Below are 22,808 nucleotides of genomic sequence, written 5' to 3' on the forward strand. Positions count from 1 at the left end.
TCACAGCCCAAATTTGTGGCGGGTTTCCAGATAAGCCTTCTTTTCCAGGCCGAAAAGAACCAAAAAAAGAAGGTGAAAAGCTCGGTCGCCAATGGCCGCGACTGCTGCTTCTCCAGCTTATTCCTGCGTAATTATTCTATCGAAGAAAAGCCTCTCTTCTCCTTTTTTGCTTTCGAGAACTATTACTTCTGTTCCCACTCCCCAGTTCCATGGCAGAAGGACGCCACCTTTCCGTTCTTCCTCCTCTTTGGAAAGGAGGAGGTGGGTAGGTGGAGCGATTCCTCGCAGTCGCCGGCGAAGCGTGGTCTGTTCTTCTTCCTCTTCTTCTTCTTCGACTCCGCTGCTTCCGGCAGCTCTGCTCTTCGACTGCGATGGCGTGCTCGTTGACACGGAGAAAGACGGCCACCGGATTTCCTTTAACGAGACCTTTGCCGAGGTTTGATGCTAGAATTTCTGGTTTAGCTTGGGAATTCGATGCTTATATGCTAATAAAGATTTTGATTTGAATTGGTTTGCTGATACATGTTTTGGGCTTTGCCGTATTATGATTAGTCCAGTGAATAGGCTTTTTAAGCATTTTGAATCATTTATAGCCGCAGAGCCTCTTTGTGTAGTGGCAAAAGTTCACATTTTGCGCAATCAGATGAATCTTATTTCGAAGTCAGTTGTAAAATTGAATGGTTTTCTTTGATATGAGTTGTAGTTCAATCATGAAAGATGCTATTCTTCTGTACCGATTAGTAAAGAAGTATGGAGTCCTTGATATCAATCTTTCAAATTGGAGATTGACTGTGAAGTTCCTGTGGTCTGTTTGACTACAAATAGAAAACTTTTCTTGTCAAGAAAATGAAGATTTTTTTTTTCTTTGATGTTCGTTGGTACAATTACAGAAGGAATTGGGTGTTAGCTGGGATGTGGAGCTATATGGTGAATTGCTCAAGATCGGTGGTGGAAAGGAGAGGTAAAAGCTCTTATATCTTAAAAATCTTGATTTGAAGGTTATACCAGCCCCATCATGCTAATTTGTTAACTTGATTTATGAAGTCAATCATCATTAATGGTTTTAATGAAGGGATGATCAAATTTAAATACTTACCTTTTATGCGTTAGGGCTACAACAACTTTGGTCGAAGGACATATTGGGACTTCCATGTGATTATTATGCCAAAATGAAATCTAACTAAAAAATATGCGGCATCTGATTCTTCTATTTTGAAGTATGAATTGAATTAGTGGATTTTTTGTTCATTTTCTTTGTAATAAGATATTTGTTCATAAATAAAATATTATATAAAAATTGGTTAATCTGGAGATGTTTTTCTAGGTTCTTGCCTAATTTTTATTCTAACTACTTTGATTTCTGACTATTTAATGATGTATCCATGGTATGTTAGAATGACAGCATATTTCAACAAGGTGGGTTGGCCGGATAAAGCACCAAACTCTGAAGAAGAAAGAAAAGATTTTATAGCTTCTCTTCACAAAAGGAAAACAGAATTGTTCATGGCCCTTATTGAGAAGAAGCTGCTTCCTCTCCGACCTGGTGTTGCAAGGTCAGACATTTTCAAGTTTCCAATCAAATAAAACTGTAATTGAGATCTGTTGCAGTTTTTGATCCATTATCTTACATGGTGTACTGCCTTAGTTTTTATGAAGTTTGGAATTCTTAAGAACGTCATTCTCACAGATCGGCTTTTGAAGCCCACACCCTCTCAGGAAGATAATGCCATTTACAACCCTGAACTTATGATGTTAAGTACAACTTACTAAGACAATACCGTAATAATATCATATATTTATATTTCTACTTGTAAAGCATAAGCTTCCTTAGTAATCCTAACTCATTCCTTGATGTTGAGATATCTAGTTCCAAAGAAGACATCAGCCTTTAGTAAGGAAAATGTTGAAGAATGTGTTGTCAAGAAAGAGGATGCTCAAAAGAAAACCAAGCTATGCCCTGGTGGATCCTGATGGAAAACTACAAACAGGTTATGGAGTAGAATTAAATGATCTGAGGACATTGGGAAGGCTTACTCGAAGTTTAAATTAAACCACAATAATGTGCCTAGTTCTTCATTTGATGGCATGGCAGTGTTATTATCCAATTACAAAAGCTGCTAGGTAGCCTCATTTTGATATTGTAGTTTGTATGCTCCAACATTTAAGAGATGTTCCAGTTTAGAAAAATGGTCAATTGCTAGTGAAATGTTTCTTCAATGCTAATTGGGCGAGTTTACCAATTGAAATGTGGTAGACTGCAGGCTACTCTACCTTTCTTGTAAAAAATATCCTAATTTTATGAAGCAAAAAACACTATAACAGAATTTAATTGCAAGTTTAAGTGCAGCAGATGAAGGATTTGAACTCTAAGTGCATTGTGGTATAATTTTTCCCATTAAAGGTCCCATGGAGTTCGTTTGTACAACTAGGCAAGTGCATACGGGCCAACATATGATGAACGGTGAAAGCATTATGAAGTAGAATTCATTTATTAAATGGTGAAAGTACTATGGTCGGTCATACATGAAGTCAAAGCATCATATCTTGGATGCCTGCCCTTGAGTAGTTATAGATATTTATTGGTCTTCTGCTGGTTATACCAGGCCATCGATAATTTGTGGCTCCAAATACTATCAACACAAATTTAATGGTGATCTTTCAAAATGAAAATTCACAGAGTTGATCATGATCTACAATGGTTAAATTGCCTAGAAACTAGAAAATAAGTGTCTTGGAGGTCTCTTACCCATACATCAAGAGGTTCTGGATGATTGCAATATAGTTATTGAGATAAATTACCTGATAGGCTAATATAATTTGAAGTTCAAACCACTGATCTTGATGAAAACATCTTAAAGCACATAAAAACAAAAATCAAACTAATATGGATGCTTTTAAACAATAAATCAAATCCAAGCATGGTATCATATTGTTAAAATGCTCATTTCGTCATTTGATTTGTAGATAAGAGACATATAAACAAATGATTTACGGTTTCTAGGTAACTTAGAGATTGTAGATCATGATCAATGGTTTGGATGTTCATTTTGAAAGGGATACTATTTGATTTGGTATTGACAGCACTGGATACCAAATGCTATGTATCTATTTATGTGTGTGTGTATGTTAATATGTATATATATACTTACAAGTTACAAATATAGGTGCACATGCCAATATTATTTATATCCTTCTTTGCGATAGATCTCGTAATACCCAAGAATGTGGAAATAGTTTTATTAGTGGTCACACTTATGAGGGCATCTTGGTTGTTGGATCCACTAAGTTGGTGCCTGGGTGGCTTGGTTATTTAAATTAGGTGATCTACATCTTTTGGATGTCTCATGAGTTATGGACCTTCCCTTGGGTTATAGATGCACTCTAGTGAGCAATGAGTTCTTGCCATGATGTGATTGCTGGCCTTGTGGTCTACCAAAAGTGTTTGAATGATTCCTCATCTCCATTTCCTTCCCTCCTCCTTTCTTTCTGAATGATTGTGGCAAACTTCTCCTACAGCAGCCACAAATTATTACCTGAGCTAGTGATAATAATAGAAATAAAACATCTAGCCCAATTCCATTTGCTGTTTCTATGAGCATGCACGAACAAGTTATGACCAATTTTTAAAAGGAAGGAAAAAATGATGTGTGTCGGCAAGGTTTCAAGTGCCAGTCTATGCCAGTCTGTGTTGGCCGGTACTTGCCATGCTGGTTTAGTATTGGCACTGAAATGGTAGGCAAGACATCTATTAATTTGTTTGTTAAAAAATTGCTAGTAAAAAGGGTGCTACATTTTTTCTGTTTTTCAAATTTTAGCATGGCATGTCATGTCTATGCTGGGCACTACCCAGTCCAGTAGCAGCATCACTTGAAACCTTCCACATGGACAACACAAACTTCATTTTGGTTCGTTATGTCATTGTTGCAAGGCCATTTTGTTGATGTTTGCTCAGATTTTTAGGCTAAAATATGCTTTTCTAAAGTTTATACAAAAAATCATGCTTTAATGCTGGTATTTGTTAGTGAAGCTAAATTTGTGGTGACTAATTTTGCTTTGCATGATCAAAAAGATTGCCTATGCAAGTTTAACAAAATATAAGCTAACACAAGGCTTTCTGAAATCAAAGCTTATATTGAAACCATGTCATGGAAATCACCAATTAATTGGTCTACAAGTTGGGCTTTAGCCTAGTGTTGCATCCCTCTATGTGGATGAGGGTTATAAGTTCAAATCTTGGTAGTGTTATTTTCCAAGTATTTGACCCAGATAATTCTAACACATCGTGCTCCCACCATTATTCTCGGGAAGAACAAGAAAAAAGTGAAAAAAGGATATTCGATTTCTTGTGATAATGCATGCTAAGGTCTGTGGGTTTCCTACAATATGTTATTCATTTAACCACTAGATTTTTTAATAATTTAAACTTATTTAATTGTTTAGGCTGATTGATGAGGCTCTGGCAAAAGGGGTGAAAGTTGCCGTGTGCAGCACTTCTAATGAGAAGGCGGTATGAATTATCAGGTTCCACAATTACATGTGCCATATTATTTTGCTCAGGAAAATAAATTTGTAGAATAGTTGTAGTCTACTAACTAGGAACTCTGTTTACTTTTAAAAACTCATAGTTTGTAGCCTGGTAAGTTATATCTTAATTTATAGTTCATCACTATGCTTGCTTCTCTTAATTGTAATAGGTCCTCCAAATGATATTTGACTTCAATGTGTATAATTGAATCCATACACACTTATAAGTGAAATATAGTGTAGTAGGTCAACATACTTGATGCTGGAAAGATGCAAGCCACCAATAAGTTACATATTGCTGCATTAAATATCGTGTAAGCAGGTAATGAGCTAGAATTGCAGAGGACCAAAGGGTATTGCATTACAGGATAGATTTGGCATGGAACTGCAATTTGTTGTTGTAAAATGATGCTAGAATGCTACATTATGTATGTTTCTTCCATACAAGCACATGCATTTATGAGTACAAACAGCATTAAAGCATTCATTTATTTCTAGTTACAAAGCTTTACTTTTCTATACAAAGTTAGCAAGTAGCCTACAGCTGTTTGTGGGTTTAGACTGACAACTACAAAGACGCCCACAATTATAATGGCATGCACATGTTGACTCTGCATTCTATATTGTTTTTGTTCAACTTATTCTCTGGAGTTTGATGGTTTGGAGATATACATGCACCATATGTACATCTTCTTTTTTAGTTTTTGGGATCTTCCATCTTTAGACTGTTCTTTCTTTTGGAACTAATAAAATTATAGACCTAGTATTTACTATGTTGTACCATGCCATAACCATGTCGACAGATTCAAAATTGAGGTATTTATCACCATCTTATTAGTTTATTGTATTAGCCTTGGACTGACACTAAATATATGAGCTTCTAAAGATAGGCATCAGCCCTAACTAGGCCTAAATTTTGAGGCCTGAATTGACTTTGAGGTAGGGTTGGATGAACTTTTCCGAAAACCTAAATTTCATTTCATAAAATCAGATTTACATATTTATGATATGGCAATCCCTTTTAAACATAATTAAATTCATCAGTCTCATGCTAATGAAAATAATGAAGATACATGAAGTATACCTGTTTTAGTACTAGCTAACATTTTAAGACCAGGATGGGTTAACCCACCCAGCCCATCACTTGCAAGCAACTGAGAGAGGCGTCTTACTAAAATGTGTATTATATTCTCTTGATGCTTGCAAACACCTAAACCCTAAAATTCACCCCATCACTAACCCTCTGTTCTATCTTGAGGTTCTCATCTTTGTGACCATAGCAATGCAGATGCTGAGAGAAAGTCATCTCTTAGGCTTGTCATTGTCAGTGTAACAGATGTTTAGAGGAATTGTAAATATCTTAGCCTTAGGATAACCTGTTTCTTTTCTCTTGTCCTTCTCTTTTCTTCTTCCCTTGTCGCTTTCTCTTCTGTCTTTACTTGAAGCTTGAAGCAACCATGGTGATAAGACTTGAATCCTGAAGTAGTGTCGACCATTGACCAATTCCACACTTGTTCTCCTTTTACTTTTAAGGCAAGAGTGGCGAAGGAGTTATTACAGCTAGATTTTGGGCTAAACATCCCTTAGATCATGACCCAATAACTAATGATATAAACTAAGGAGAAAGAACAGCTAAACAAGATAAGGGATTTCAAGTGAGGGGATTTGAAGAAGGCAATGACTCAATAAATTGGTCACTTGTGGCCCACCTGTGGTCTGCATTCTTCCTATACTAAGATTCTTGATTCTATTCATGTTGTACATGTCTTTAGAGCCTGATGTCAATTCAAGGAACCCTGCAAAAGAAATATGGTCCGCAGAGAAAACATGCACAAATTAGATTGATGTAATATATTTTCCCCAACAGAGCTTTGGATGCCCAAACAGTCACCTTATTCACAACTCCTATTCACTGAATGATGTGATAAATGGAGCTTGGGTACAGTACTTTTGTGTGCACTAGGGAGATTTTCTGGATTCAATCCTAGATGCTGGCATTTCAATCATGTTTTTATAAAAAGAAATCCTAGAACTGTGGGACGGGTGCGGTTTTAAGTTTGCTATGCAATGAGAACAAGTTTCCATTTGAACAGGAGTTTTCCATTAATGGCTCTGAGATTTTTGCACAGCAGATGCATCGCCATTGCCTGAGCCTAGTAACAGCTTTCCGCCATCATCTTGTCATGCACAAATCTCAAAGCCATGTTTAAAGCATCCTACAAGTTTCCAATTTCTGATTGACCTGTCTATTAGTAGATGATATGCTGGCTTCCTAAACATGAATTTATCTTAAGCAAAAAACTTTCAGTTTGTATCTCACTTAGCCCATTGGACATGATATAAGAACATGTTCGATAACCCAGTCCAGCATCATAGCGTAAACTCATAAGGAGATGTATAACACAATGGAAGAAAGGCATATTAAGTTAAGGCAAAACATTCTCATGAAGTTTTTTGGAAATGATCTGGAGAGATCTAGTTTATGCCTAAGAAAGCATGCTAAGTTGACATTGGACACTGAGAGAGAAAGATAATTAAGTTGACACTGGGGTACTGATTGGGTTAGGTATTGGTTCAACTGTTCAAGTGTGTATTGTTATTTGGTGAGCTTATTTTTTTATATATTCTCAAAACAATTCGCTGGTGACAGCTAAAAAGTATCATAGATAAATTTTACAAGAAGAAACATGAAGGAATAAGAGTAAAATTGTACATTAAACACTGTATGAACTATCAGGTCCAGACTGTGTTTGAGTCCAGGGTGGTCTCACAAAAATCAGTTCGATACCTTCAATATTTTATATGGTTTTTGAATCTATATATGGATCTGCGCCATATCTATAGGTGTATGAATCTGGATAGGATCTCAATTAAGTTCAGTTCTGCAGATCCTAGTGATAACCCTTGTTAAATCAATCCCTTCTAGTTCTAGTTTTGCAAAATAAATTACTCAGCTGACTCACTTGCCAAATTAGGTAGAAATACTTAAGTAAGCAATAATGGTGCTATTTTTACCTTGCTTGCCGCTTCAGCTTGAGGGAAAATCAGTGGTCCACATATTAAACTGGTACTTTGCTCGTCCTCCTTTTCGTCTTTTGTAATAGCTGAAGCATCTCTTTTTTATTCATTGTTTTTTAATAGGCTTTGGTCTTTGAGTAACAATTTGGCTTCTGTTTCTTGTGTCTAAGCTTCCTAAATTGCTCATATCATGTTATAAAAGTTCACAGGAGAGAATGGGAAAAGAATTGATTCAGAAGGTTGTCTAATTTTTAAAAATTGAACTAGAATAAATCATCAGGCTTGAACCTTTCACCAAGGATGTTGCATGGAATCATTAAGTTCAGGGGACGCTGTTGATGTTTTCTGATAGCCACTTTTGTATTAGTAGCTTTTCTCTTTAGAATCTGTTATTGTAAATTCATGTATAAAGTTTACTTGTCTATACTAAATCCTGTTGCCTGCATAGTGAGATGTTGGCAGTCCATTTTCTACCTGAATCCATATATTTTTGGAAAAAATTCTCAGGACAAAAAGTTATTTACAATTTCCTGTTTAATTTTAAAAATTTTAATTACTGGAAATTTTAAACATTTTGACCATTGAATACATATGTTGGATGCAGGTTGCAGCTATAGTTTCCTTCCTGTTAGGCCCTGAACGAGCAGAGAAGATAACAATATTTGCAGGAGACGTGGTTCCTCGTAAAAAGCCTGATCCGGTAACTATTTTTCTCTATTTGGGTTTGTGTTGTTTTGTTTATTCCAATATCCAAATCTTTATCCTCTCTTTCCTCTGGTTTCAAGGTTCACTAAAACTTTATTTTTTGGATTCTATCAATTAATCTTTTCTAATCAAAAATCACAATATGAAAATGGGAATTCAAGGGACTTGGATTTGGATTCTCATTGAATGTTTATTTAGCTATTATTAAAGTCTTTTCTTTCAGTTAGCTCTTTTTTTAATTCTGATATCCAGCATAATATGACTTTTTCTCCATGATAGCAGTTATATTTAATGACTTACAGCAGATAGTTTCCTGGACTTAAGGATCATATGACAACCTAAATAGATTCTATACTTATTTATCACTTTCAATTCACTTGTATTGAAACCTGCATAATACTTTAATGGGTTTTCCTTCTTAGGTGTTTTGGCTTATAAATTAGGGTGCAAATGAATGCAAATGAAGGTCAATAATTTTACTTTATTCTCAGTTCTACGCAGAACAGCTGTTATTCATCCAAGATTCTACACATTAATAGTCTAACATAACAAATGCCATATTGATCAACCGCACATGGAATAGTTGATGTATCATAGAGATGCCAAAAACAAAAAAAATACAATTTGATTCCATCTTATGCAATCTCCTTTCTCATGCGCAATTTAGGAAGGATCTCTGGGTATTTGGTTTACAGAATTTGAATAAAATCATGCTTCAAGTACTTAAGTAACAGGGAAGAGGGGAAAACTAGCTGCTTCTCAGATGTATTTTCCATGTATTGTTGGGTGCTTGTTAATAATTTTTTATTGTCAGTTATTCACCCAAATTTCTATTAGCATAACTTTGTATCTTTCTGAATAAAAGTTTATGATGCTGATTATTCTCTCTCTTTGTGCAGGCCATCTATCTACTAGCAGCCGATACTCTTGGTGTTGAGCCATCTAGGTATTGCTTAACATTACATGGAGACTTGAAGCACTTTATATAAGCTTACTGTTAAGTGTGTGTATATATATATTCCATTTTAATATGATTGCAATTATGCTATATCGAAAAGTATTATTCTATCTCTTTGTGAATACTCAAACTACTTATTGCTTCCTCGTGCTTGCCATTATTGTGGTGTAAAGATTTAATTAATTCATCTATCCTGATTTTTTTGTTTTACATCCATAGAGTTACATAAATTGGTTCTGGCATGCTTTCTCTAAGCATGCTGAAGCCCATGTGTAGAATCTTTTTGCTTCTCTCAATAATACACAGTTGCTTGACTATGAGAACTTGGTTAGTTTAAATTGGTTCTTTTTTGTTTCCTGAACCTGTACAAAATCTTAATCATGGTTCTTTATGATGCTTATGCTTCATTCATACAATTCTGTTCCTTTTTTCTGATTTTTAAATGTCATTTGGCTAAAAGATCCAACTTATCCCATAATTTGTGTTTAAATTTGTTATTCCAGTCCTCATTTCTGTTAGCTGGTTGTTTTTTTATTGGAAACATGCACCGTAAAATCCTCCTTTTTGCACCATATTTAACTAAACCTCTACCGAAGTTTCCAGGTGGCAACTTTCTCAACTACCATCTTGTTTTCTGGGTCCCTTGTCGCCATCGGAGGTTAGATGATTCCTTTTAATTAACTAAAATGGAATGGACAATCGTTGGTGGACTGATTCATAGAGCAGAATCCAGTGGCCAAATATCTGGTGCAGATGGGTATTGTTATGGGGGAATTGAGCCGCCATGCCCCACGTGATCGGCACGCGTATCCAGGAAAGCTACAGCTGCCCTATGATCCAGCACTCCGACCCCGAGTCGGACCTCCTCGGCTTCGCAGCCCGACCCCGGGTCGGCTGCCCTATGATCCAGCATTCCGACCCCGAGTCGGAGATCTTTTGATAACGACAGGCTATTCTCCAGAGGCACGCCGCGGCCTCCTGCTCCACTACTCCCTGCAACGGCTGTACCCGATGCTGCCCACGATCTCCTGTATCAACTGTACAAAGCGGAGCTCCACTACGCCCTGCCATGACCGTACCCAGCGCTGCTCCACGACGCCCCGTAACGGCCATGTCAGTGGCCATTCTATCGTGCCCCACGACGACAAACCCCCCTGAGAGACCTCCCTGCCAGGTATATATGCGGCTGGGGGGAGAAGGGGGGGGGTAAGCAATACCTCCCAGAGCACTCTCTCCCACTTGTGATTATCATCTCTCCTCCTCCAATCTCCTCTGACTTGACCGTCGGAGGGCCATCACCACCCTGGTGGTGGTGCAAGGCTTGTTTGCAGGTTCCTTGGCGGAAGGTGGAGCGCAACCAGCACCAACCAAGACAACTCAGGCGGAACCCCGTTCACACCGTCGTGTCAATCGTTCTCGGTTTGGACCACCAGCAACAGTTGGCGCTAGAGGAAGGGCACGAATCTCAGAACGATCGTAATGGCACGGCGAGGTGGTCGCGGAGCTTCCAATGCTTCCGGTCGCGGAGCCTCTCGCGCCTCTGGCCGGGAGGCTGCTGCGTCCCCAACACACTCTCAGCAGCATTCCACCGCTTCTCCTCCCATTCAGACGGTCGAACCTGCTCAGTTCGACCAGCTAGCCCAGCAGGTTCGCACCCTCGCGGAGGCAGTGCAGAATCTGCAGGGTGTGATCTCTCGGGTGCCGCAGCGGGCTCAGGAGCCGCTGCTCCCCGAGCACTCGCCTCTTCCTCACAACCCGCGCTCCTTCCTCTCCCATGGAGAGGAGCGCCGGCGCGGGGAGGATTCTCGAGTGCGGTCCATTCTGCCAGGACCTTCTCATCGGAGCTGCGCGGGGTACGAGAGGCGGACCCGGGCGCGTTCTCAGACACCCCAGTCCTCGAGGGGCCCGCACTCCAGTCGGTCCCCCTCGCGCCGCTCCTTGTCTCCCACCCACCGGTCGCGCTCCCTGGACCGGCGGGTGGACGATCTCCACAGACAGCTCCAGGTCCTGAAGGGCCACTCCAAAGATCCCTTCGCCGACTTGGAAATCTCCTCCCAGCCGGCGCTTGCCTCAAGGATCCTGCGAACCCTAAACCCGCCGGGGTTCAAAATGCCGGCGATCGAACCCTACGACGGGGCGGCGGACCCACGGGACCACGTGGAGAGTTTCAGGACTCTTATGCTCCTCCATGGAGCATCGGATCCTCTCCTCTGCAAGGCCTTCCCGGCGACCCTCCGCGGCCCGGCAAGGGCGTGGTTCGCCGGCCTGGAGGCTAATTCCATCCAGTCCTTCCACCAGTTCACCCGTCTCTTCATCAGCCATTTCGCCGTCAGTAGCCGGCGAAGACTGGTTTCCGACTCCCTCTTCGATGTCCGGCAGAACGAGGGAGAGAGCCTGCGGGATTATCTCACCCGCTTCAACAAGGCAACACTGGAGGTCCGGAATTTGAGCCAGGAGGTGGCTCTCTCAGCCCTGAAGCGAGGCTTCCGGAAGGGCAGACTCACCTTCTCCCTGGACAAACGCCTGCCGCGGAGCTTCCCGGAGCTGTTGTCTCGGGCAAACCAGTATGCAGACGCCGAGGAGGCAGCCTCCCACCGGAACAAGGAGGCCGCCGAGGCCCCTCTAAAGCCCGGGAAGAAAAGGCGAAAAGAGGCACCCCAGAGGAGGAGCCCGACGCCTCAACGCCGGCGCAGAAGCCCGTCACCAGCAAGGAACCACGGCGCCACACGCCCTCGTTCTCCGCACCGACGCTTCAACCGGTACACCCCACTCCTGGCCCCCCGGGCCCAGATCCTCATGGAGGTCAAGGGGCGGGAGGACCTCCCGGTCCCGAGGCAGATGAAGAAGATCCCTGGGAGGAAGCCTTCTCGGGCGTACTGTGAGTACCACCGAGACCACGGCCACGATACCGAAGACTGCTTCCAGCTTCGGGACGAGATCGAGGCTCTCATTCGCCGAGGGCGTCTCGGTCGATATGTAAACGACCGACGTCCCCCCGCAGACCCGCGTCCAGCCGACCCGGCCCCTCAGGAGCCTCGGGAGCAGAATCGACCCGTTGCGGGAGTGATCCACACCATCACTGGGGGCTGCTCTCGGCCCGTGAGGAACGCAGGGGGCTCGGCGGAAGTATCAGGAGTGGCCGTCGCGAAGAGGCAGCGGGTCGGAAATGTAATCACTTTTTGTGATGAAGATGTAAAGGGGGTTCAGACTCCCCACGATGACGCCATGGTGATCTCTCTCACTATGGCGGACTATGATGTAAGGCGTGTTCTTGTGGATAGTGGAAGCTCAGCTGATATTTTGTATTACGAGGCCTTCCAAAAGATGGGCTTTTCCCGACAATTGTTGCACAAAACATCCACCCCCCTCATAGGATTCACTAGAGACGCTATCTCGGCCGAAGGTGTCATCGAGCTGCCTGTGACTGCGGGCATTGCACCCGCAGAAGCCACGGTGCGGCTCGGGTTCTTGGTCGTCCGTGTCCCCTCGGCCTACAACGCTATCCTCGGACGACCCGGACTGAACGCCCTTCGCGCGGTGGTTTCTACCTACCATTTGCTCATGCGGTTCCCCACAGCGGCCGGGATTGGAGAGGTCCGAGGTGACCAGCCGACCGCACGGCAGTGTTTCCTAGCAACTCTCAAAGGGAAGAAGCCCATGGAGGCCCTAAGCGTCGAGTCACTTGACGCCAGAGACGAAGTGGCCTTGCGGCACGGGGAGCCGGCCGAGGGCGTAATCGAAGTTCCCCTCGAAGAAGGCCGCCCGGACCGCACGGTCCGGGTCGGTGCCAACCTCGACTTGGAAGCTCGGCTCCGGTTAGTGGAATTCCTCCGAGCCAATGCAGATGTGTTTGCCTGGTCGGCGGCCGATGTACCTGGGATCGACCCGGAGGTCGTTTCTCACGCCCTCAACGTCGACCCGACCCACCGACCAGTAAAGCAAAAGAAGAGACACTGTGCCCCGGATCGGATCCGGGTGGTCGACCAGGAGGTAGACAAACTCTTGGAGGCAGGTTTCATAAGAGAGGTGAGCTACCCCGAGTGGCTGGCAAACGTCGTACTTGTCCGGAAGGCGAGCGGGAAGTGGAGGATGTGCGTCGACTACACCGACCTGAACAAGGCGTGCCCCAAGGATAGCTTTCCGCTTCCACGGATAGACCAACTGGTCGACGCGACTTCCGGATATCAGCTACTGTCTTTTATGGACGCCTTCTCCGGCTACAACCAAATAATGATGGCTCCACAGGACGAGGAGAAAACTGCCTTCATAACAGACCGGGGGCTGTACTGTTACAAGGTAATGCCCTTCGGTCTGAAGAACGCTGGCGCCACTTACCAGCGCCTCGTCAATAAAATCTTCAAGGAGCAGATCGGCCGGAATATGGAGGTGTACGTGGACGATATGCTGGTAAAAAGCCGCCATGCAGACCAGCACATTGCAGATCTGGAGGAGACTTTCACCACCTTGCGAAAGTTTCGCATGAAGCTAAACCCAGCGAAGTGCGCTTTTGGTGCTTCGGCCGGGAGGTTCCTCGGTTTCATTGTCAACCAGCGCGGGATCGAGGCCAACCCGGACAAGATCAAAGCCATCCAAGATATGTCCCCTCCGACCAATGTGAAGGAGGTTCAGGAGCTCGCTGGAAGGGTCGCCGCGCTCGGACGATTTGTGGCAAAGTCGGCCGAACGCTGCCAACCATTCTTCAAGGTGTTGAAGCGCCCAAAAGACTTCCTCTGGACGGCCGAATGTCATGCGGCGTTCGACCAGCTCAAGGAGTACATGGCGTCTCCTCCCCTGCTGTCCAAGCCGCAAGAGGGGGAGATGCTCTACCTTTACCTGGCGGTCTCCCCAACCGCAGTCAGCGCAGTACTGGTTCGGGAAGAGGCAAGACTTCAGAAGCCTGTATACTACATCAGCCGAGTCCTCCGGGATGCCGAGACGCGGTACACGAAGGCTGAGAAGATCGCCTTCGCGCTGCTGACTGCGACCAGGAGGCTTCGCCCCTATTTCCAGGCTCATTCTGTCACCCTTTTGACCGATCAACCACTGCGGCAGATTCTCAGCAATCCAGAGAATGCGGGACGGCTGGTGAAGTGGGCAGTAGAACTTGGTGAGTTCGACATCCGCTACCAGCCCCGACCAGCCATCAAGGCCCAGGTGCTCGCGGACTTTCTCGCTGAGTGCACTGTGCAGGAGGCGGAACCTAAGCCGCCGGAGACACCCAGCCTCGATCTCCCGATCTGGACGCTCCACATTGACGGGTCGTCGAACCCTGAAGGTGGAGGGGCTGGGCTGGTCCTCACCAATCCCGATGGAGTGATAGCCGAGTATGCCTTGAGGTTCGGATTTCCAGTGACCAACAATGAGGCGGAGTACGAGGCCCTAGTCGCGGGACTCAAACTCGCCAAGGAGCTCGGCATCCGGCATCTGAAAGTCTTCACCGACTCCCAGCTGGTGGTCGGGCAGGTTCGAGGGGAGTTCGAGGCGCGGAGCCCGACCATGCAGAGCTACGTCCGGAAGGTGCAAACACTCATTCCCGACCTCGGCAGTGTTGACATTCAGCAGGTCCCGAGGAGCGAAAATGCCAGGGCCGACAGGTTGTCCCGCCTAGTGGACGCAGACGCGCACAACTTGTCGAGGGCAATCTACCTGGAGACCCTGGATGCCCCGAGCATTGACGGGGCTGGAGCGGTGATGGCAATTGATCCGGAGCCGTCTTGGATGGACCCGCTCGTCGCCTACCTCGCCGAAGGAATCCTCCCTGAAGACGAAGATCAGGCCCGGCGGCTTGTAAAGAAGTCCGCCCACTACGTACTTTATGAAGGGAGGCTGTATCGGACCTCGTTTACCGCCCCCCTCTTAAGGTGCCTCCGCCCCGCGGAAGCGGCCTACGCCCTCGGCGAAGTCCACGAAGGCATCTGCGGATCGCACTTGGGGGCTAGGTCCTTGGCGCATAAGATCATGAGGCAAGGCTACTATTGGCCGACCTTGTTGGAGGACTCGAAGGACCACGTGCGGAAATGCGACGCCTGCCAGCGCCACGCCAACGTCCAGAGAGTCCCCTCTGTCCCCTTGGCGCCAATCACCGCGCCCTGGCCCTTCGCACAGTGGGGAATGGATATCCTCGGACCATTCCCCGTCGCTTCGGCCCAGCGGAAATTTTTGATTGTCGCCATCGACTACTTCACCAAGTGGGTGGAGGCAGAGCCACTGGCCACCATCACGGAGGCACAAGTCCGGAAGTTCGTGAAGAAGAACATCATTGTCCGATTTGGAGTACCTCGGGTCCTCATCTCGGATAACGGTCGACAGTTTGATAACAAGCACTTCCGGGACTTCTGCGAGGAATTCGGGATCGAGCATCGGTTCACATCCGTGTCGCATCCCCAAACCAACGGCGAGGCCGAGGTCACAAATCGGACAATCCTCCAAGGTATCAAAGCGCGGATCGGCCGGACGGGGCAAGCTTGGGTCGAGGAACTCGAGAATGTCCTTTGGGCGTATCGGACCACACAACGGACTCCTACTGGAGAGACGCCTTTCAGCCTAACCTATGGCACGGAAGCCGTTGCCCCCGTGGAGCTCGGACTCCCCTCGCCTCGGGTGGCCGCGCACCGACCCGAGGCCAATTCAGAGCAACTCCGAGGGAACTTGGATCTCTTGGAAGAGGCAAGGGAAATGGCTCAGGTTCGGATGGCAATGTATCAGCAGAGGGTGGCCCGATATTACAACTCCAAAGTCCGACCGAAGCTTTTCAGAATTGGAGATCTGGTGCTGAGGCGAGCTAAGGCATCTCAACCTACGGAAGGTGGGAAGCTAGCGCCAAATTGGGAAGGCCCGTATAAAGTTCGTTGGGTAAACCGACCTGGCTCCTACCAGTTGGAAGCCCTAGATGGCCGAGAAATTCCAAGGGGCTGGAATTCCGCTAACCTGCGGATGTATTACCAGTAGAACAACAAGGCCAGAAAGACAATTTAAAAAGGTGCAATACTTTTCATTTCAATAATTTCTGGTTACAATGGCGTGCTCGTGTGATTACAAGGAATTCCCAGAGGGGAATTAGGGAGTAAAGAAAGTAAAGAAGAGGTGGGGACCCAAACCCTCAACCCAGGGCGGCTGCAGTCCCACCAGAAGTGGGTGCTTCTAACCGGAGGCGCCATCCAGCACCTCACCAAAAAGAGGAGGAGCCGCCGCAGAAGAAGCTCCCGCTGCCCCCAGGGGAACGCCGCCTCCAAAGGATATTCCCATCTTCCCCAGTGGTAGGGAAGAGAAGGGATTCAAGGGGGAAGAGTATATGGAGGCGCGGTCCCGGATTGAGCGTCCGGCGCAGAGCTCAACCGGGAGGCTGAACTTCAAGGAGGGGAGATGTGATCCCGGATGAAACGCCTAGAGCGGAGTTCCGCCGGGGAGACCCTCCTTGTTGATCCCAGATGAAACGGCTAGTTGGCTGAAGTTGTAAGGGGAGCGCCTCCCCTTTCCTTCGACAGGAGTCTCTCAGTCATATGCCAAGGAGGAGGTCCGCGATCCATGGCAACCTGCAGCTCCGGCTTGGCAAATTCCATCGTACCTGCACCTGTATTTATAGCCAAGCTGCGGCCCCCTGGTAGTTCCGATGCGGGTGGCACCAATAAATGCAGGCGCACTGAATCCGGAGCCGTTCCGGCTCCCGAGGCGTATCTCCCCGCGATTTCCTAAGCGTCATTCTCCTTAAATCGCATTCTTTGTGCAGGACGATCCGGGTGACGTATACCCCTAGGTCCACGTGTCTCCGCTCGCGCCCAGGCCGCATCCTCCTCGAAGAACCCGCGTATCGCGGCCGCTCAACTAACACTCCTCACCAGCAGCAACTGGCGATCCGATTTCCCAGGTAACGCATTAATTAGCGTTTAATACCCTTCTCGTGTTCCCCCCAGGCAACGCTTGGAGGAGAGGAGAAACACGGTCGCGGCTGGGCACAGAGAAACCCCGATGGGCGGCGAGCGACAAGTGGCCGACCAACGAGTGGAATGTCCCGAGGCTCGGCCCTCGGATGCCTGGCTAACCCGATGATCATCCCGGGAGCAGACTAGCCGGAAGCCCCGACCGGTCGCCTCGGCTTGCGCCAGCCTAGGCCGACCAACGAGTGGAATTTTCCTGAGGCTTGACAACCCTCAGATGCCTGGCTAACCCGATGATCATCCCGGGGGCAGACTAGCCGGAAGCCCCGACCGGTCGCCTCGGCTTGCGCCAGCCTAGGCCGACCAACGAGTGGAATCTCCCGAGGCTCGGCCCTCGGATGCCTGGCTAACCCGATGATCATCCCGGGAGCAGACTAGCCGGAAGCCCCGACCGGTCGCCTCGGCTTGCGCCAGCCTAGGCCGACCAACGAGTGGAATCTCCCGAGGCTCGGCCCTCGGATGCCTGGCTAACCCGATGATCATCCCGGGAGCAGACTAGCCGGAAGCCCCGACCGGTCGCCTCGGCTTGCGCCAGCCTTGGCCGACCAACGAGCGGAATTTCCCTGAGGCTTGACAACCCTCAGATGCCTGGCTAACCCGATGATCATCCCGGGAGCAGACTAGCCGGAAGCCCCGACCGGTCGCCTCGGCTTGTGCCAGCCTTGGCCGACCAACGAGCGGAATTTCCCTGAGGCTTGACAACCCTCAGATGCCTGGCTAACCCGATGATCATCCCGGGAGCAGACTAGCCGGAAGCCCCGACCGGTCGCCTCGGCTTGCGCCAGCCTTGGCCGACCAACGAGCGGAATTTCCCTGAGGCTTGACAACCCTCAGATGCCTGGCTAACCCGATGATCATCCCGGGAGCAGACTAGCCGGAAGCCCCGACCGGTCGCCTCGGCTTGCGCCAGCCTTGGCCGACCAACGAGCGGAAGAATTTCCCTGAGGCTCGACAACCCTCAGATGCCTGGCTAACCCGATGATCATCCCGGGAGCAGACTAGCCGGAAGCCCCGACCGGTCGCCTCGGCTTGCGCCAGCCTTGGCCGACCAACGAGCGGAATTTCCCTGAGGCTTGACAACCCTCAGATGCCTGGCTAACCCGATGATCATCCCGGGAGCAGACTAGCCGGAAGCCCCGACCGGTCGCCTCGGCTTGCGCCAGCCCAGGCCGACCAACGAGTGGAATCTCCCGAGGCTCGGCCCTCGGATGCCTGGCTAACCCGATGATCATCCCGGGAGCAGACTAGCCGGAAGCCCCGACCGGTCGCCTCGGCTTGCGCCAGCCTTGGCCGACCAACGAGCGGAATTTTCCTGAGGCTTGACAACCCTCAGATGCCTGGCTAACCCGATGATCATCCCGGGAGCAGACTAGCCGGAAGCCCCGACCGGTCGCTTCGGCTTGCGCCAGCCTTGGCCGACCAGCGAGCGGAAGAATTCCCTGAGGCCTAACCCTCGGATGCCTGGCTTAGCGCCGGAAGAATTTCCTGAGGCCTAACCCTCGGATGCCTGGCTTAGCGCCGGAAGAATTTCCTGAGGCCTAACCCTCGGATGCCTGGCTTAGCGCCGGAAGAATTTCCTGAGGCCTAACCCTCGGATGCCTGGCTTAGCGCCGGAGGAGTTTCCTGAGGCCTAACCCTCGGATGCCTGGCCTAGCGCCGGAAGAGTTTCCTGAGGCCTAACCCTCGGATGCCTGGCTTAGCGCCGGAAGAATTTCCTGAGGCCTAACCCTCGGATGCCTGGCTTAGCGCCGGAAGAGTTTCCTGAGGTTTAACCCTCGGATGCCTGGCCTAGCGCCGGAAGAGTTTCCTGAGGCCTAACCCTCGGATGCCTGGCTTAGCGCCGGAAGAATTTCCTGAGGCCTAACCCTCGGATGCCTGGCTTAGCGCCGGAAGAATTTCCTGAGGCCTAACCCTCGGATGCCTGGCTTAGCGCCGGAAGAGTTTCCTGAGGCCTAACCCTCGGATGCCTGGCTTAGCGCCGGAAGAGTTTCCTGAGGTTTAACCCTCGGATGCCTGGCCTAGCGCCGGAAGAACTTCGGGAATCAAAAGTCAGCAAGAAGCAACCAAGAGCTAAAAAAAAAAAAAAAAAAAGAAAAAGTATGAAGAGCTCAAAGTAGAAGAGTGGGAAACTCACTTGAAGAGGAGGAAGAACGGCTCCGAGAGCGTCAAAGGAAAAGCAAGCGAACGTTTCGGCGGCAACAATGGTAGCGCAAAGGAGAAACTCGAAAATGTCCGTAAAGAAGAAGACGGACGGGGGAGGGCCCCCGATTAAATAGGCGAAAGGGCAAGTGACACCTCGATGACGCCAGAAGACGCCTGGCCGCCGAAGGGTCGCTCGCACCCCAAAGGCGAATCGACACCATTAAGGAAGGATGTCCGCCGAAATCCTCAGGTTGCCAGGTCAGCAGCAACCGCCATACGCCATAAAGAAGGCGGGAAGCTTGAAGCGCGCGCGCCTCTCCGAAGGATGGCGGCAATCTCGAAACATCACTCCCTTCACCTGTTCCCCTTCTGGTTCCAGGCTCGGAAGTGGGGGGCTACTGTTATGGGGGAATTGAGCCGCCATGCCCCACGTGATCGGCACGCGTATCCAGGAAAGCTACAGCTGCCCTATGATCCAGCACTCCGACCCCGAGTCGGACCTCCTCGGCTTCGCAGCCCGACCCCGGGTCGGCTGCCCTATGATCCAGCATTCCGACCCCGAGTCGGAGATCTTTTGATAACGACAGGCTATTCTCCAGAGGCACGCCGCGGCCTCCTGCTCCACTACTCCCTGCAACGGCTGTACCCGATGCTGCCCACGATCTCCTGTATCAACCGTACAAAGCGGAGCTCCACTACGCCCTGCCATGACCGTACCCAGCGCTGCTCCACGACGCCCCGTAACGGCCATGTCAGTGGCCATTCTATCGTGCCCCACGACGACAAACCCCCCTGAGAGACCTCCCTGCCAGGTATATATGCGGTTGGGGGGAGAAGGGGGGGGTAAGCAATACCTCCCAGAGCACTCTCTCCCACTTGTGATTATCATCTCTCCTCCTCCAATCTCCTCTGACTTGACCGTCGGAGGGCCATCACCACCCTGGTGGTGGTGCAAGGCTTGTTTGCAGGTTCCTTGGCGGAAGGTGGAGCGCAACCAGCACCAACCAAGACAACTCAGGCGGAACCCCGTTCACACCGTCGTGTCAATCGTTCTCGGTTTGGACCACCAGCAACAGGTATGAAATGGATCATACAGGTCCAGAAATACTTTAGCAAAGCACCTGAGTGGTGAAGAAGCTGAGAGAAAGATATCCGATACTAGAAAATACTGAGCCAAACACTCATCACGTTTGGAGTGCCTGCAGTAATGTATATCACAGAAGTGACATTGACTAAGGTTGACGAACACAATTCTAAGATGAAGCTGTGACTATTTTTGTTTGTCCAATACCTACTAGCTAAAAAAACCTAAAAGCACAAATAGAGAAACCATAACTTTCGCTAGGGGAATGTAGTTCCAAGACCTTTTCAAAGACCTCTTTGAAATTGACCATGGTGGGAGGAATTACCTTGTGAAAGAAGTGGCCTTTCCAAATGCCTCTACATTTACATTATTAGAGAGTGGAAAGGGTGTGGGCTATGGTTGGAGGAATGAAGCTTTGTCTAGGAGCTTGTAAGTGGTCTGTCATCAGGAGGCTTTCTGAACGGGCAGCACCTATTTTCATCTATAATATTACAAGGTGCCCACTTTCATTTTCTGATCCTCCGTCATGTATACATATATATAGATCTACATACATATTATACATGTACGTGTATATGCACATCTGTATATATATATACGTTAATATTCTTTCCCCTTCATGAATTTTCAAGAAGGTATTGCAAAATGTATGATACAGATTGTCATACTTTCAACTTTTCTTTTTGGCCTTTGTATTCCAATGGAACTTCAAAATTTCCATTTTAGTTCTAGTCAAGTCTATTGCTAATCTTACATTATCCAGAGACTTATTTCATTATATCTTTTATAATGTTTCAAAGGAACAAATGTGAAATGGGTTTGTTGTTTTAATCTTTGTTTTCCATGCTTTCCAGTTGTGTTGTGGTAGAGGACAGTGCCATAGGTCTTGCAGCAGCAAAAGCTGCTGGCATGAAGTGCATAGTAACAAAAAGCGGGTAAGCATAGTTTCTCTCCTACATTTTCATTCATAAATAGACGATGGGCCATATGTCATTTTTGAGCATTAAATGTTGAAATTGGTTTCTTGAAGGTATGTTTTTCAACTGGAGCTAATCACTTATAAATGATATAACTAAAGCATGCTATATGGTCTAAAGATAGCTGATTTCAAGTTTTAAAGGGAATTCGAGCCCATTAATATATATTCTTTAATATACTTGGATGGAATTTATTTTCTTCAGCAGAGCTATCAGTGCATGGGGCTTATCATGTAGTACCAAATATTAGCCACAGGGCAATTATAGTTCTGTACCCATGCTTGAAACATTTTATTCAATCTATAATGTTCATTCATGCAACAAGTTGAATATTCTTATCGATGTCTGCATTACAACACTAGAATGTTGATGCAGTGCTACGTTGTTACATTACATTGTTACATGAGTGATATCTGAGTGATGGTGGCTTTAGAAGTGTTTCTGAAACATCCACAGTTTTTTGCTCTTTTTTTCCTTTTTTGTCCTTGGACTACCGGTGACTATTTGAATTTTGAAGTTTTGAACTATATGATGCACTCATAAAAGTTGTGGTTAATTTTTGATAATATTTCTTACAGGCAGTAGAAACTTTACGAGGTCATTCATAAACAGCTGAAGTATAAAATCTAATCTTAGGTCAGGTGATATAAAATTATGAAGCTGAAGCCTACTTGATGCAGAATAACCGTCTTATCTTCAACAGATTTGCAAATTTAGCAGTCAACTGGACAATCTTTCTGGGATTAACTGTTGCAGATAATTAAGCTGTTTGACCAAAGCATTTCAATTTGCATATATCAATATAAAAGAATTTTTAATCTAGAAATGCAAAGAATCGAATATAATCAGATAGATACTAAGAGGTTAGACGTTCTAAATAGTGAAAATAATGTTAAATAACACACTCAAACACCGTACATAGCTTACGTATTTGATAAAAATAAATCCTAATCCTCCATTTTATAACTTAATAGATATGTGAATCTAAAATAGAATGCATGCATTATATAATCTTTGTTTGTCAGTCAGATGCGTCGCTGTGTTTCTTTTGCAGTTACACTGCCGAGGAGGACTTTGTGACAGCAGATGCAGTATTTGATTGTATTGGAGACCCTCCTGAGGTTCGGTTCGACTTGACGTTTTGTGCTAACCTCCTCCAAAAACAATATGTCAGCTCATAGTTGTATATCTCCCAGGCTTGTTCTGCCAACCATGTTACCGGTTTTTGCATGACATAGTGAAGATAGAAATGAAATTGGCAACATGCTTGGTGTAATTAGTGTTGTATCAAATCCAAAGAAATATTGGAAAGATGATTTCCTGTTGGTAACATAAATGCTTCACTGTGAGATTGCAGGCATGCCAATATGTTCTCAATGACATTTTCTTTTTTTAACTATAAATGGTCCATTTTTGTGAACCGGTCTTACATGCTCAATCTGTTTAATGAATGGAAGCAAGAAATT

The 22,808-nt window shown here is 46.7% G+C and overlaps 1 protein-coding gene across 1 annotated transcript; it reads left to right on the forward strand.

Annotated features, from left to right (window-relative positions):
• On the forward strand, positions 1-22,762 carry LOC103711601 (CBBY-like protein). Its single transcript, XM_008797816.4, has 8 exons — positions 1-436; positions 891-961; positions 1,395-1,553; positions 4,441-4,507; positions 8,147-8,242; positions 9,147-9,193; positions 21,220-21,300; positions 22,397-22,762. The coding sequence occupies exons 1-8, from the start codon at positions 92-94 to the stop codon at positions 22,521-22,523; spliced, it is 993 nt and encodes a 330-aa protein (XP_008796038.2). The 5' UTR covers positions 1-91; the 3' UTR covers positions 22,524-22,762.
• Positions 22,763-22,808: the final 46 nt, after the last annotated feature.

Source organism: Phoenix dactylifera, unplaced genomic scaffold, assembly GCF_009389715.1.
Source record: "Phoenix dactylifera cultivar Barhee BC4 unplaced genomic scaffold, palm_55x_up_171113_PBpolish2nd_filt_p 001799F, whole genome shotgun sequence".
NCBI classification, from domain to species: Eukaryota; Viridiplantae; Streptophyta; class Magnoliopsida; order Arecales; family Arecaceae; genus Phoenix; species Phoenix dactylifera.